We start from the raw sequence: 17,109 nt of genomic DNA, 5'->3' as shown, positions 1-17,109 counted from the left end.
GACAGCCTCAGTTCCTTGGGAAATATTTTTTTTTGAATGTATTAAATGTCAGGTCAGGGTTTTGAATTCATGAATATTCGGCTCAGTGTTTATTTAACTTAACACATTATTAATTGTAACTTTAATCCCATTTATGATACATTTTGATGGTATTTGATGATGAGATTGGACATGCATTTATTTTATTTTATTTTAGTTCCGATCTAAATGTTGTATTTTGGATTTGTAAATAAAGAATGCCAATTGTCTAGCCTATTTAAAGTTCTGTTAAGACCCCAAACATTATTATATTTTAGAGGAGAACACGTGACTGCTGCATAGCACCAGTCCTGTCTACTCTGTTTGATTCTGCTCTCTTTCAGTACAACTATGTATTTTTTTTTTTTATGATGCAATACTTATGTTTTGTTTCATTAGATTTGAGATGTTCTTAAGGAGCTTTTTGGTTGTTGGATCTCATTCCCAATCTTTTTGTCTCCTTTCCTGTCAGCTCCATACTGTCTGTCTGCATGGTTATTTGCTATATTAAGGGAGGCCTTGGTATAGCCCACTGGTTGAGAAACCAAACCTTTACAGTGCAAACGGCTCTATTTTTTCTATTTATGCCATCCAAAGTCACACCACCAGATGGAGCTGAAAACACGCTGCTTGGAAAAAAATACAATATAATGTTAGGACAGTTTTCAACACTATGTTATGGGTTGATTTGTATTTTGCATTGTATTTGTATCCCCATTAGCTAATAGTTCCTATTGTATTGCCTTATCACCATGTGGTTGACAGACTAACACAACATGCTTGGATGGAAGGATGGTTAAACTTGTCTTTCTTCCACAATCTGCAAAATTAGAGCAGCTTATATATACTGCCTTGTTTCTCTCAATTTTGGGCTCAAGGACATTAAAAAGAAGACAAATTCAGGGCTAACTATTCCCCACAGGGATCCTCTGCAAGACATAAAATGTAAGACTAAAAACGTAGCACTTGAGTCTTTTCAAATGTGTCCCTTTTTAAAAAAAAAAGTACAAACAAGGTCTGCTGTCCGTTGTGTTCGTCATATCTGCTGTCAGTAACATGATCACAGTTTTAACAAAAGTCGAAGCTTTCAGAGTGCCTGGTGATTCATCCTGAGTCACAGGGACAGCTACTCATGTGTGGGTGTTTGGCTCATCTCTGCCTAAATTGCTGCACAACATTTTTCATCACTTTTGCAGGAGACTACAAAACAAAGTGTGAGTGTGTGATGTGTTTAAAAACGCATACAAGTATTTAGTGTCATTTTTTTATACTTTATTTTGACACAAAATCCACAGTTTCTGTCAAATAAAGTAGCACACATGTTTGTGTCCAACATATTTCAATACAAATGAGCCTAAAAAAATTGAATGCAACCTAAAAATACAAATTCACTTATCTAGAAAAAAAAAAAAAAAAAAAAGCACCAGGATATGAGCAACCAAAACAAAATATTCAAAAGTGTGAGAGCATCTCATTTTTGGATTTAACATCAGATTTTTCTTCAGTACACCTAGATACAAATCAACTTGATATTCATGATGACATAAAAATGTTTGAATATTCATATCGACAAATATCATGTTAACAACTACGATCAACTTTGGCCTGATAATAAGCAACAATGATTGGACATCACAACAACACAGCTGACAGCAACCCTCTCACACATGCATACGACACAGTAAGAGCTGCAGGTAGAAATGCACACGGATACCCTAAAAGAACACCGCACTGTGTAGTAATATTAATCTGAACTATTCCACTAAGAATGACATATAGATACTTGTATAAATCCTGCCGTCTCATAGCTGCAGGAGGAAAAGGAGAACACTTTGTTTCTCGGGAGACAAGCAGTCTTCAGTAATCCTGAATCAACAGGATTTCATATTCCTGGCAAACGAGTTTAGCCGTTCCTAGTGTGGGCTCTGTGTTGGTTTTCAATCCTTCAATACTTGGCATTACAAAATAAAGTCAGTACAAATATAGAGTAAATACTTTCTTGATAAGCAGAAGTAAACAGTCCTTTTTACAGTCAAAACTCTGCGAGGTAACAGTCTTGTAACAGGCATTGGCCTTCTGTGGCAATGAGGGAGGGGTTGGGCAATTTGTCCGTATACATACAAGCTGCTGACAAGGCAAAATAAAGTCAAACTAGTTATGAATACACTCAACTCAGATCAGTTGGTTCCGATGTTACATCAGAGTGGGAATCAAAATAGCCTCCGTTTGTGCCGTATTACCATAACAGTCCAGCTCAGGAGCTCAACATTAGTTCTTGTAAGACAAAAAAACATCTGACAATGTTTAAAAAAAAAATCTACTTTTATCCACCAAGATAAACTTACATTAGGTTTTCAGCAGGGGGCGGGAAAGGCGTTTCATGACCTCCTTAGTTTGGAGTAAAGTTTCTAAGCACAATCGTTTCAATTTTTCAATTAAGCACAAGAAAAGAAAGTTTAGATTTATATGTAAAGGGAATAGAGCTAAAAGTCCCACTTTAAAGAGACACAAAAAATCATTTGGAGACAAGAGTTAACAGGTGCATCCAAATTTTCAAACACAAGTTCAAATTGTCATAAAGAAGGACAATTTTAACTTTAAGAGGTGAGACCCACAGAAACGCATACGTATATCTGGGGGGAAAAACATGTATTTTATGAAATCAGGAATCAAACTAAATAATTATGTTTTCTAAATCTTGCCGTCGTCTATGGTTGTTGCAGGAAACAGTCACAACATTGGAAATAGCTTTAAAATATTTGATATCGTGCAACAGTGCTATTTTTTTTAAATTAATTAAAATGGACAAAAGTTTTTTTGAGAAATCAGAGGATTGGGGATTGTCAGGGTATCTATTTTTATAGAATTACAGTTTTTAATGTAATAGTAATAAATAAGGAGGCACAGACTGGGGCTATAAATGGAACCACATAATCAAAGTGTGCACTTGGAAAACCTTGAACCAAAGGCTTTTAAAATGCAGTTTTATGTACAATCACGGGCCTCTGCCCAGCACAGCCCACGGATCAGATATAAAGAGGTAAATGTCTTCTTTTTTGTCTTCTTCACAACAGCTAATTTCCTACCAACCAGCATCAACCAGAGTAAGGAAAAAGTGTGAATACTATTGCTAAATACTAGTTTTGCAAAGATCACATGAACTATGTGCTGTGTATGTTTCATAAAGACACTGCTAAGCACTGCTAGAAAATGTTTGACCATTTGATGTACAAATATACACAATTTACAGATAACACACACGCTCTCTCTTTCACATAGCAGCAGTGAACTATAGAATACATTACCAAAAAAAAAAATCTAAATTCATCTAGGCACCATATACTTGGATCATATCGTGTAAGCTCAAACTAATAAGAAAACAGCTCTTCATCCTAAAACCATTTTTTTTTTAAACTAGCCAAAAGGCTTTTCTATTATTTTTCAGAGGATGCACAGTCTATGTCACCTCTGAGACACACCCGTGAATCACAGCAACATAGCTTTGAAAAGAGTTTCCAAGATAACCTTCCTGACAAAACTGCAACACAAACCTGCTCACACACCCTATTAAAAGTACGTTCAAACAGGCCTATTTCTTTTTCCTGACAAATAAAGGTGGTACTGAGCTAAACTGAGGTCAGGTTTTCTGCCCACAGAACCACACACGAGTTAAAAGCTTTCCCTTTCATGCACTTGACGATGAAGCTAGTTTTACACAGAGCAGAGGACATCCCAAACGTGGCCCTCTGCAGAGACACTGGACGTATATTAATAACTACAGCAAGACAAACGTGTACAAAATGGGATCTGAGACATTCTCTCTTCCTTAATGTTGCTTTAAGCTTCAGCACATTTTGTACTCAGCAGTGGGAGTAGCAGACATGTACTGTCTAATCCTAAAACCCGAGATCGACTACCTTGATCTAATCAAAGGATGTACAGAACATCAATCAAGGGTATCAACCCCCCCCCCCCCCCCCTACTGACAGACAGAGGCTACTCTCTAATGACAGACACTGAACAACTACACAACAATGGACAAAACCGTTTGACGTACAATAACGGACCAATCAGGACACATTTTAAAAAACGTGAGTCTCTAAAGTGAAAAAAAATGTATAGCCACAGTGATAATAATAAAAGAGGCATTATTCTAACTGTGACTCAAACCCCTACATGGTACATCTTCACTATGATGTTTCACGAGAATCACTGGACTCACATATTACAATGGGCACTTCACTTGAAAGTGTCTGCTCAAATCCCACACATGGCAGATTGTAAAGCCCTGCTGCAGTCTACAACACTTTTCCAGAGTTTTTTCTTTTCTTTTCTTAAAGCAACATGCTATAACAGTTCTCCGTAAACATTGAAGTATATATATATATATATATGTGTTTGCTGCGATGCATAACCTTTTACATTCATTATCTAGATGAGATTAGGCTTAACGTTTCTGCCTGTTAAGAAAACAAACTCAACAGTCTGTCCAATGGAGGAATCAGATTTACATTGCCTTACAAAAAATGGCAACGGACGACCAGGAACATGTTAAAAACACGTTAAATCCAAAGTCAAACAGTCAGTCAATTAAACAGTATAATCATGTAACAGTCTGAAACAACAAACCATTGTAAAGCTTTGCCACCAACACTCTTTCAAATCAACGTATGCACCCTTCTTTAGGGAGCAACATAAGACACAATGTATAAAACACGCACTTCTTTAATCAGCTGTAATAGTTGCCTTCTTCATTTCCATCTGATTAACAGAGTGATAAAGCTGGTGAAAGCAAAAAAAAAAAAAAAAAAAAAAAACACCCCACCACACAAAAGGAAAGTCCCCGGTCAGTCTTGTGTCATTGAACCACATGTTCAATCATTGACCTTTTCAAAAGTTAGAAAGTAAATCAAGGGCACATTATGTGATCCAGACACCAATGTCAGAGCTGCTCTTTTGAAAATCAAATGTTCATGAAATCAACTTCATATACTCCCAGAATATACGAGAAAGATTTTTTTTTAAAGACTACAGGAAGTCAATAAATAATAAACAGTCTTGTTCATTCTTATAGTCGCTGATTAAACTGCCTAGGATTATTGGAGAAATGTGAAATATGAGGCAATTGTTCCCAATCTTCTTGCTGTATGACCTCTTCAAATAAAAGATTTTAAGAGACCACTGTTGTGTGACCAGTTCCACTTGTGATTGATCTTCGTTTCTAAGACTGATTAGGTCTTTTCGGTGCCAAAACAAGTGCTAATTTGGACACCTCTGATTTATTTTGTGACTCCATTGATGGGTCCTGGCTCCTCTCTCTGCAATGTTGCATCATGCAGGGGAAAGAGATGAAAGTAGAGGTATGTGTAGAGTGCCAGAGGTACAGTATGTTGGCCTTTTAAAACAGAGCTGAAAATTGATTTGTTTACGATGTGGAAAAATGGAGGCAGAGAAGGAGGGATTGGCATTTTTTCTAAAGATATGCCTTCTCCTAAACTACAATAAATGAACTCTCATAGGTCAGCTTCTCTCTTCTCTTCTCTTTCTTGATCCGAGATAGAATAAACTGAAACAAGAGAGTGCATCAATCTTCCTGTCCCTCTGTTTGTGACCGTCACAACGAGACCTGCAAGACTTTTCTTCAGTGATTCAACTTTTCACCTACTCGTCTTGACCGATAAGGAAGCCATCAAGCGTCAACATCTCACTTTTTTTCCACTTCTACATCTCACTTGCTGACGGCGTACGATGTCTCCACGGTGGCAAAGGCCTCGCCCGTTGTCTTGGTTACACCGGAGGTTGAGGAGACCCGGCTGCACTGATCGGCACAATCGTCCAGTAGTGGCGACTGAACAGCTCGGAGGGAACAGTCCACGCTGTCATGCAGCACGTCTGCCCTCTCCACTTCTTTCGCAGCCTCTTTCCATCCTTTACCAGAAAGCCCCTGATGCATCTCCTCTTCCGCCTCTCTCTTCACATGGCAGCGACAGACCTCAATGCCGGAGTCACCTGTTAGCCGGCGATGGCGGAAATGATCCTCCTCCTCGTCTTCGTCTTCGTCTTCCTCCTCCTCTCTTTCTTGCTTTTGCCCCTCTTTGCAGTTAGAACGCGTGAAAGCAGGAACATTGGAGGACAGGCGAGCCTGTTTAGGTGGATAGACAGTAGGCCTGGGGGCGGGACCAAAAGAAGGGGGCTCTTCTCCTTTAAATTTCTGAACGGCCACGGCTCCAAGTGGGTCCGAGAGGATGAAAGAATGGACTTGACTTGGAGGGAGGGAAGATAACAAGATGAGGGGAGACAGCTGGAGGTGAGAGTGATGAGGAGGATGAGAGTGTAATGAAAGAGAGAGCGGTGGAGCTGAAAGTGAGGCTCCGTTGCTTCCATTAGAGGACCGTCTTGGTACAGGTACGACATCTGGAGTGACTGCAGGTATCACATCAGATGGGACTTGTGATGGAGGTGGCGGGGAAGGGGTTGATGTGAAATTGGCTCCAACTCTAGGCATGACAGCACAGTCGCCCCCTGCTTCACTGGGGGTGGATATGTGGCTGCTGTCATATGTTTCATCCGTCACCTGGACTGAGAAGGATGTGCTGGATGGGGAGGTGAGGGAGCACGACTCGCAGGAGCAACTGGTGTAGTTGTCAGAGCTCTGGGAGGATGTCAGGCCACTAGGTCCAGGTCCAGCTCCAGGGCCAAGGTACGGAGGACAAGGCTGACGGTGGTGGTGATGGAGGTAAGAGGAGTTAGGACCCCCCATGGCACCTCCCTGCAGGGCAAAGACAGAGCTGTAAGACGGAGGAGGGGTGGTGGGCTGAGCTGCCACCTCCTCATAGGAGGGCAACTTGAAGGAAGCCAGAAAACCTGCAACAAAAGAAATTGAACAAATAGTTGAAATGAACACAAGGACTGTAGTTTATTTAGCATCAATTCAAGAAAACACACACAACTATACCCAGTGTAGCCTAGCATAGTATAAAACTAATGTTGTTGGATTACATAAACGTTACATTTGGTTCATCTTGAAATGCTATGTTATCTTGCATTCAGATGTTCAGCCTGTGTGCAATTTTACCCAACAACCATAAGCAAACAACACAGCATATTCAGCATGGCGTCATAATGTCCTAATGAGGCAAGGCAGTCATGATACATATGTATGGGGTTTTGCTTTTAGTATTTTTTTTTTTACTGTAAATAGATTACATGAAGATAGATTCAAATAAAACAATTAACACAGGCATTTAAATTTGTGTAATTCAGAAGACCAGTGATTAAAAAACCTTAGCCTTATTCAGGACCTGCATTCATGAGAACATATATACAGACATGTATAGACATACTGAGGTCCAGCATTGAGGAAGGGTAGCTGCAGGCCCCGTTATAGGCAATCAGGTTGATCTCCCTCTGCCTCTGCTGCTGCTGGATCCTCAGCTTGGCCCGGCGGTGTCGGTACGCACAGAAACAGCTGAAGAGGATCAGAACGGTCCACAGCAGCCAGAACCCTGCAGAAGACAAGGACATTTACCCACAATGACCTTTCAGGTTCTTTATCAGCAAAACATACAATAATAATACTTTGCAGTGTTATCAGATGGGTTTATAAAGAGGAAACGCCTGCTTTAAAACAAAGACAATGACAGTTTGGGATACTTTTGGTCATAAGATACAAATCTCTTGTGGGACATATTACTTCTGTATTTTTTTTCCAAAGCCTACACGAAGGTTTGTGAATTATAGCCTAGCTTTATATTCATTCACTATACCAACAGGAACGTACATTTGAAAAGTTTTTCTGTCACTATGTTCAAAGACAACCCATTAACAACGTGGTTTAAACTAAAGTAGACAACAGATGAAGGTGTGGCAGATACATTTCAATAATAGATTCATGAATTCTTCCGAGGTAAATGATCCTATAATATAACCAACAAAAAATACAGTTAAAGATGTCTTCAGAAAGATTTTTTTTAAACACGTAACCATCAGATTGAACTACATAGCCATGTTGCATGCTGCCTTAATTAGTTGTTTGCTGCCCCCTAGTGTTTATTTTTCTTAATCATGGAATATGAGTTGAGCTTGGGAAACAAATTCAGCAAATACAATAACTACAGTCTAAATTATTATTACTCACAATGCAAGGGACTGTTCCATAAATCTAAGATTAAAATCTGACCTGAAGTGAGATACTTTTGGAAGAAGACTGAGAAACTCTTTCAACCTTTGAATTGTCTGTAGACATTAGAGACCTGAAATCATTTAGATGACATCCCTCTCTGAATTTTCCAATCGGATTTTCGTGCAAATACACCAAACTGTCTGCGTACTCAGCTGGGATATATCTATAGTCAAAGCATCAGATTACCAATCACAAGGAAACACAAAATACTTTTATAACCATTTGAGGGAGAAGAAATCAGTCGGGTGACTCACACCAGAGTTCATAATAGTAGGTACAGCAGCCTGTCTCTCCGCAGCAGTGTCCTGTCTCACATAGGTAACCTGGATTGTCGTTGATCCCAGGACAGTATTTGGGACTCACAATTGGCCGACCACCAGAACCGTTATGCTTCACCACCTAGTGGACAAAACACAACATTACATATCACCACTGCACAGGAACATTGATATTGGTCGAATGACTATTGGTCATAAGTGTTTATATTATGAGCGTGAGACTTCAGCATTGACACCTAAAAATGTGTAAGTCAAAAAGACACTTGATTTAAAAATCCACTTTTATGTTTTTTTCCCAAGATTCTTTGTAGAGTAGCTTCCCAGCTACCGAGGCTACTCTGTATGTCATAGTTTGATTTCTAAACTATTTGTTTTTATTCAGAGCAAAGTTGTAACATGTTTTTGCAGCTAATACATTAATAAGCTAATAATAAATAAGTTATAAACGTTTTTCAGAAAGTTAAGCGATAAAATAAAACAGGTATAAGACACAGTTGTCTAAAACATGCTTATAATAAGGTGGTAATAGTGGTGTGTCAAATAAACATTAATTTGTAAAAGAAAATTAAAAGCTTGTCAAAGCCCTTGTGAGTAAAAATAGTATGCCGGGATGGGTAAGGAAACTTTTCAACATTAAACTTGAGCCAAGATCAAACTGTTAGGGGCGCCGGATGGCCTAGCGGTGATGTTGCTTGCCCCATGTACGGCAGCTATAATAATTTCTCATCACAGCGGCCGTGGGTTCAAATCTGACCTCGGCCCTTTGCTGCATGTCATCCCCCACTCTCTCCTCCCAACGTTTCCTGACTCTCTTCAGCTGTCCAGTCTAATAAAAGGCGAAACGGCCCAAAACATAAACCATAAACAAAACAAAAACAGGACCAAACTGTTATCAAGTTACCATTCGGCGTCTTTAGCAAACAACTGTTTTTTCATGACAAAGACGAGACACAAACGAGCTAAAAATAGATCTGTGATTAAAAAAAAACTGTGACGACATCTACGTCTAGATTTCGATGACGAGGAAAAACTGGAATAAATGTTAGTGACGGGCTGTCAGACATACAAAATCCATGGTATTTTTCCCTCACTGTGTGTCTAATCTATCTGTTGCAATACAAGCAGGAGAGAGGAGAGGGGTGTGGCAGAAATAGAGCGACGAGCAGGGCACGAGCTGATGTAAAAACAATCTTAACAAGCTTTAAGAGCGTTACCAAACTTAAAATGAAGGGAGTTATGTCTGTATGGAATCATAACATTAGAACCTTATAAGGTGAAGAGATGTTTTAATAAGCTGTTCGATAGGTTGTTGCTCGTCTGTGCTCAAATGTCAGCAAGCGGTAGTAAAGGTTCTTTAACCACACTGTGAAAATACTCCACTACAAGTGAACGCCCTTCACTCAAAGAACATCAGTACTGTCATCCGTATGCTGTTACAAACTACTGATAGCGCAGTAATATGTTACCTGTGAACGTGATCTTAGTCATTTTACAGCAACATTGAACGTTGTATTTTATTGCTTTCTGCTTTTCATGCATTAATGAGTTGAGAAAAACAGCTAATTCATCCTGTTGCCTTGACACCACTGTCTGATGTATGTGTTATGCTGATTAAATTAGTTTAAAGAGGAAAACATTTGAAAGGAAAAAGTAATCACGAGAATGTAATAACTTTTAATTGAGTTGTTGAATTAATTAAATTAGACAAAACTATAAAAGGGTACAAAATGAGTTGAAGGAAGGGCTGGGCAATAAATGAAGTTTCAATGTCAGTTACCATTATGGCGACCACAGTAACTTTATTTTCTTGTATTTATAAATATTATTTTTGTATATTTATATCGTTTACTCAGTTCTTTTCATGTATTGCTTGTTTTTGTTCAGAGTTTTAAAATCAATGGGTAATCGTGTTTAATAACCATGATCTCAGTATCTAGTGATTAGGATTTTTTCTATAATCGAGCAGACCTTCTTGAAGGTGGCTCTATTTATCATTTTTCTCTCACGTAGACAAAATCTAAAACAGCTGCCAGAATGAACTCAAGTATTGATACAAATGTAAGTCTGAGTTTCACTCCTACTGTATTTTAACATTGTGGTAGTGTCAACCAAGTCCTCAGATAAGTGTCTGTCCCCTCAGCTGTTAAAGGAGCTACCTCGTTCAACAACTAGTCACAAACTTTGTCCGTCAGCTGTTTGGCTGTGTACAGTGATTTAATTGGAGCGTCTGATGACTAAGCCACCAGCGGCACATATCAACAGGTGACACGAGCCTGAGACTGTAAAATCAAAACTAAACCGCCTTTGGAAAATATTCTCCATGGATTCCTCACTTCAAGGGACAACATTTCAGAGTAAACATCAGACAAAGATTAGCACACATCAAAGGCTGTGACGGTGTGCGCGCTGGGAGTAACAGGTTGAATTACATTTCAAAGAAATCTCGCACCTTATTAACCGTGCGCACGTCAGCCTCCTTCTGAGAAACAGCCACCTAAAAGAAGAAATGAAAGTACTTCTGTGAATGTTACAGCTGCTTCTTAATAATTAGCGTGTCAGTGCAAGGATGACTGGTGAAGTGAGGAACTAAACAAAGACATTACATATCAAATGTTCAAAACATGATAGAAAGTTGTCAAATATCGGGACTTGGAGTGAAGAGTCTAAATGATGAGCACAGGCAGTCACAAAGCACAATAATGATTCAACAAGAAGAGGTTTCTAAATCTGTTATGTACATAGTTACCCACACACGAGACGGAGATCTGCTAGAAAAGTAATTATGGATTGCCATAGCAACCAGTGTGGTTACGCTTGGAGGCTCTTCTACACATGGGGACAAAGCTTTGTATTATCCAGTGTTATGAAATCTTTGGTTGTGTTTGAAGGTCGAGCTACCTACCGTGGCAGCCTCAGTCCCATCCAGCCCCTGCAAGGACATGGTCATCTAGTGAAAGACAGAGAGTTACAATGATTGAGATGAAGACATCAGAAAGAAGAAAAAAAAATGTCTTCCAATATTATACCTCATAAAGCTGCATGCTTCACAAAAACAAGTTCCACTTCTATATCATTCCAGTAATCTAGCATGTCAAGAAAAGACCCATAGAGGCTCTTTTTTTTTTTCCAGTCTGAAGACTCTGGTTGCAGCACACTCCTGGCTCATCAAGGAGATGGGAAGGTCAATGGTGTTTTAACAAAACCTGTGTCTCCCCTGTGGGCCGTGATAGCAGGCAGAAGGCACCAATTCCCAGACACATTCCTGAAACCTTCTTTTCTTTCTCTTATTTTCTCTGCCCACTCCTTTGAGACGTACACATGCAAGAAAGAAAGTAGACTTCTAAAACTGTGATTACTAAAAACAATAAATTATATTCAGTATTTTTAGAGTTGATTTGTTTTCTGGTTGAGTGAGTTGCTGTTTATTTCGTAAAATGCAGAATAATGCACAACATGTATGTTTCCAAAAGTATCAAGGGAGATGTCCAGATTATCACCAGTTCAAAAAAAAAAAAAAAATATATATATATATATATATATATATATATATATATATATATATATATATATATTCAATTCCAATTATGTAAAACTAATTAAAATATTTGAAAACCCAAGAATTCAAATTTTGCTTTTCAAAACATTGAATGAATCAGTCATTAAAATGGATTTACTTTCTTTAAAAGACAAAGCACTGTAACGCCGAAGCAGCCACATACATATGAAACGCATGAGAGCTAGCATATTAGTGAATGATCATGTGGTGATTTGTGTCTGAATATTATCTGCAATATGTGCATTTACCCAACTAAAATGCTATTGTATTACACTGCAGATTTAAAAATGGTGTGTGTCACTCACGCCTCTGTAAGTGTCATGCAGGCCCACTGTGAGTGGGGGGGGGGAAAAAAGCCTGTGTGTGTGTGTGTGTGTGTGTGTGTGTGTGTGTGTGTGTGTCAGCTGCTGGATGTGGGCCCACTGTCAAAAACAATGTGGACACACTAGGGGCTCACAGGCCTTGCAGCCATGTAAATGAGGCCTCTTTTGTTAACAACTGGCTTCTGATTATGTAGTCAGCATGGTGAACAATGTTGGCCCCAGACTGTATGTGTGTGTGTACTCACATAAGTGCACGCATAACAGGCTCAGGATTACAACATGTGTCTATTTAGGTAGTACAACATTAGCAAAAAAAGTTAACAAAACAGCTAACTCCATTCGCTCTCCTGAGGCTGCAAACATATACCAACTGTGGCTAATAGTTAGAAACACTTATGAGAATATCGTTCAAATGAGCAATTATTGAGCAAGAGCGGTGGAAGAGAAACATCCAACCGAGGACACACAGAAACATTTCCTGCTAAAAATGTTGCATCACTAAGTGTTAAAAGAAGCAAACAAGGTCTGCGTTAAAGCATATTTTCGACAAGTGATGTTTTGAGCAGCCCTGCTCTTCCTCTAGTTGGTGTGCGGATCTTGTTTACTTCTTTTTGCCTTTCTTTTTTTGGAATCGTTTTTTTTTTTTTTTGACTGGACATGACCAGCAGGGCTATTACGGCTGAGTGCTGATACAACATGTACCAGCAAATACTAAACACCATTTTTACCATCCTCTGTGAAATACAGTCAAGTTTCGGAGGCAAAAGCTTTTGCTTGATAACATATTGAACCAACATACAAAGAATTCAAAACAGAAACTATCTTATCAAAGAAAAAGTTAATATCTGTCTGAGCAGGCAGATTTAGAAATGTTGCGGTCCCAACACTCTCTCTCTCTCTCTCTCTCTCTCTCTCTCTCGTGAGAGAGTGTATTCATGCTCTGAGTTCTGAGACTGTCTGGGTTTGTCAGAGACACCCTTATAGAATTTCAACTGGTTTCCTGAAGACTCAAGATGCAATATACTCTACTACGATTTATTATAGAAAAATACAATACCCTGCAAACCGTATTTTTGTTTCTAATATGTGTTGACTCGATGTTTTACAATATGAAATCACCATCATCAATCATGCTGCACATACCAACAGTCACATATAACCTCAGGTGGTTTCTTAGTTTCTATATTGTCATGAAAGTCAAGAGTCAGTTGGAGAAAGAGGAGAGTCGAGTTCCTGTGGTAAGCCCACCACACGGCACTGAGTATGCACATATGACTCTCAAGTGATCATCCAGACTTCCCCAAAGGAACCACTGACTAACCACAAGCGATTTTCCACCCTGGGGACTCACAATTCTCAATAGCAGTGCCACACACCACCACCTCCGAATTATATGACATTAAACCCGTAAGAACATTCACCTATGCGTGTTGTTCTCTGTAACCTGAAAGCCCTCAAAAAGAATTACTGGATGGAAAACTACATTCAAGATTCTTTAAAGCACCACAACAACACCGTTAAAGTTAAACATGAGTTTTAAGTGGAGCCCGACCGATTAATCGGCCCGCCGATAGTATCAGCCGATATTGGCATATCAAGTGACTATATGTATCAGTTAACGCAGATATGTGCTGATCTTACGAGATGTATTCACCAATCGAATAACATTTCATTTGTACTACACTAGCAGCTCTGTTTCTGGCTGTCACCAGCAAAGTGTGTCATATGGATTACAGCAAGCGTTATCACTTTCAAGCGGTGATGCATGCTGCACGCACATGCACAGTTACTTTCCAGTAGAGTGACCATCTTGTCTTCATAACATATCTTTTCCACAAATGTTTGATAACTACATTTGAGGGATAATCACAATAAATGTGTATGTCTTTATCTGTCTCTACAGATAGAAGTAACGTCTAAAAAAAATATCGGCTAATATATCGGTATCTGATTTTTCTCTCCCTATAATCGACATCTGCAACCCAAAAAAAAAAACAATATTGGTTAGGCCCTTGTTTTAAGAATGTTGTCAAATTAAAGCTTTCCAAAATAGACAAGAATAATAAAGACACTGGAACCTGGATGACAAATGTATCAGCTCGTTATTTGAAAATGAATCAAATGTAAGAAATTGATGTTAAAGATGTCTCCTTGATTTGTTTATAATCTTTTAGATTCAATCCAATGTGGTTGTCTGGTCCTCACATAAATACAGTGGTACAAGCCCTACTTCCAGACATCAGCAGACTGGAAACAAGGAAACATAATATTCAGTATTGAGCTGGTCGTGTCCTGATTCAGCAGTGTGCTGTTCCTCTGTTGGACACGCTGCTGTACATTAGATTTATTATGCTTTAAGTGTCTGGCAGCAAAAGCTCTTGTAATCACACCAGCATAAATTACAGTCAAATCCTTAGCGCAGACACACAGACTTTTTCTAGCTACTTTAGTTAAACATGAATTAACATAAAATCTAATTTCTCTTTCATAAAACAAATCAACAAGTCACATACTATGACTGAAATCAATGATATACCACCACAATTATTTTTTGGTATTCTCAGAGAATCTCAAAGCTATCAGTATCTCCAGCCTGCAAAACAAATTTACCTTTCTAAGTACCAATAAAAAAAAAACTTCACCAAGCTCTCTAAATGTAAATTATGTCATCTACAGTCAATTGTAAAACAACTGTAAAATATTGACCTTTTTGTCATGCATTAAAGGTCTGCACCTCTTGAACTTATCAGATGTTTTGCATGACTACAAAGTCACAGCCTTGTTCACTGACTTGAAACCAAAGAGAAAGCACACATGATGGACTTATCAGGTCACAAAACATTTGCTGCAGTGCTGTCAAAGTGAACCTAATGTCTCCAGAAATATTTCAAAAGATGCATGGGAGACGAGATGGAAGAATGAAATGACACATGAGTACAGAGCAAGTTGCGGCCAATGTTTTGTCAACAACAACAACAACAACAACACAGGCCGAGGGAAGCATGTTGCTCCGCAGAATAAGTGAAGCCCAGCTGTTGGAAGCAGTGTTTGTATCAAAGGAAAAAAGCATGCAGCTAGTGTATTACCTCCTCAGCCTTCAGCCCGAGGCAGAATGTCAGCGTTTTCTCTGGATCCATGGCGACAGGTGAATACCAAGCTAAACAGAGAAACGACGAATGCAGAGGTGAGACGCTAATCTGCTAAGCACCCATCACCGCTGTCCCACTCCACAGATACGGTGGCCTCCTCATCCGCCATTGCCCGGACGGACAGATGCCCCTCCCAGACTCCGTTGCATTCACACACAGAGACGCGCACACACACACACACACACACACACAGGGGGAACTCGGGTCAGTGATTCTCAGTGTTTTTTTTATTATTTTTTTTATAGATGGGACCGCAGATTGTCACAGTGCAGACAGCTCTGTCGTCGACTGTTTTGTTTGTTGCAGTTAAGAGAGATAAGATGTTACACTCTGATTTCGCAGAGAGGGTCGGAGCTGTGCATGATGTCATGCTTCCCCAGCCCACAAAGTACTTGTATGGGAGCGCTGCGGCTTTGATTGGCCGAGGCTCCCAGCAACAGCCGCACATGGGCTGCCTCGCCTTGGCTTCACTGGTAGTGTAGCGTTATTATTACACAGGCCTGCAGCATGTCGGATAGGGCTACTACAACTGAGCGTAAACCGCAACACCTGCCTGTAGGAGGTCACTGAAGTGAAACAGAACAATGCTGTTTGACTAAAGGCTGGTCACCTATAGGTTAATGCAGCTACGATGATTGACTCAAGCTTGCAAAATGTGTCCCGTGTGATTCAACATAGGTACTCTGGAAACAGCTTCAAGAAGTTGCCTTAACATTTTAAAATGAGCAGCCTAAACAGTTTGAAATCGAAACGCACAATAAATAATACTTCCTGTAAGACTTTACGAAATAAGTAACTTTAGAATCAAAGATAGGCCGAAATACAAATAAGATAATAATAACTTTATTTGTATAGCAACTTTGAAACCAGATGTTCATGTTTGAGTGCTTTGACTGACAAATCAAAGGCAGGAACTCAGGAAAATATCAAAATAAACACATCAGCAGTTAAACCAAACAGAGAAGGCCTCCAAAACTAGTAAAAAAAAATGCCATAAAAAAGACAAATTAAAAGAAAGATAAGGTTAAGGTTAAAAGGCAATACAATTAAAGAAAAGTCAACAAGCTGATGACATTAATGTAAAATAAAAATAAAAGAAGATATAGGCTAGGCCTAATATATGGCTAGATGTAGGAAATATATAATTAAAATAGAAATAGAAGTGAATAGCATTGAGTGTCAAAGCTCAGAAAGAATGAGAAAAATAATGTATGTAAGCACAGGGAATTTAATATATAAACAATATTTACAAATAAACATGTGCAGTGCTGAACAGTGTATATAGCCTACTGCAAATGGACTGCAATAATTTCATACAAAAGCAAACCAAGTAAATTATTCCCACGTATAGCCTAGGTGTTGTACCTCTTTCAACTAGCGTGAAGAGGAAGTGCCTTGAGGATATTATCAGCTGTCATGTTTATTATAGACTTCTGTGTTTAGATGATCCTAGCAAAAAATCTCTGGCGTTTTGTGTCATTTTGTCACTAGAGGGCAGCAGACAACAGGTTTTTTTCCCTGTGAGATATTTTCTGCTCTCATGCTCTGAGGCTGTAAGACCTGTAGCAGAGAAAATAGTCTCAGTGAAGACTTAGGAGAGGAA

General features: G+C 39.1%; 1 protein-coding gene across 1 annotated transcript; it reads right to left on the bottom strand.

The window, feature by feature from the left end:
- Positions 1-1,278: 1,278 nt before the first annotated feature.
- On the bottom strand, positions 1,279-15,854 carry LOC109994926 (uncharacterized). The gene is made up of 6 exons (XM_020648437.3): positions 15,444-15,854; positions 11,381-11,425; positions 10,928-10,972; positions 8,455-8,599; positions 7,362-7,523; positions 1,279-6,882 (listed from the first exon to the last, which is right to left on the bottom strand). The coding sequence occupies exons 1-6, from the start codon at positions 15,492-15,494 to the stop codon at positions 5,747-5,749; spliced, it is 1,584 nt and encodes a 527-aa protein (XP_020504093.2). The 5' UTR covers positions 15,495-15,854; the 3' UTR covers positions 1,279-5,746.
- Positions 15,855-17,109: the final 1,255 nt, after the last annotated feature.

The sequence above is a fragment of the Labrus bergylta genome, chromosome 1 (genome assembly GCF_963930695.1).
Source record: "Labrus bergylta chromosome 1, fLabBer1.1, whole genome shotgun sequence".
Lineage (NCBI taxonomy): Eukaryota > Metazoa > Chordata > Actinopteri > Labriformes > Labridae > Labrus > Labrus bergylta.
This window is presented reverse-complemented; position numbering and strand designations above follow the sequence as displayed.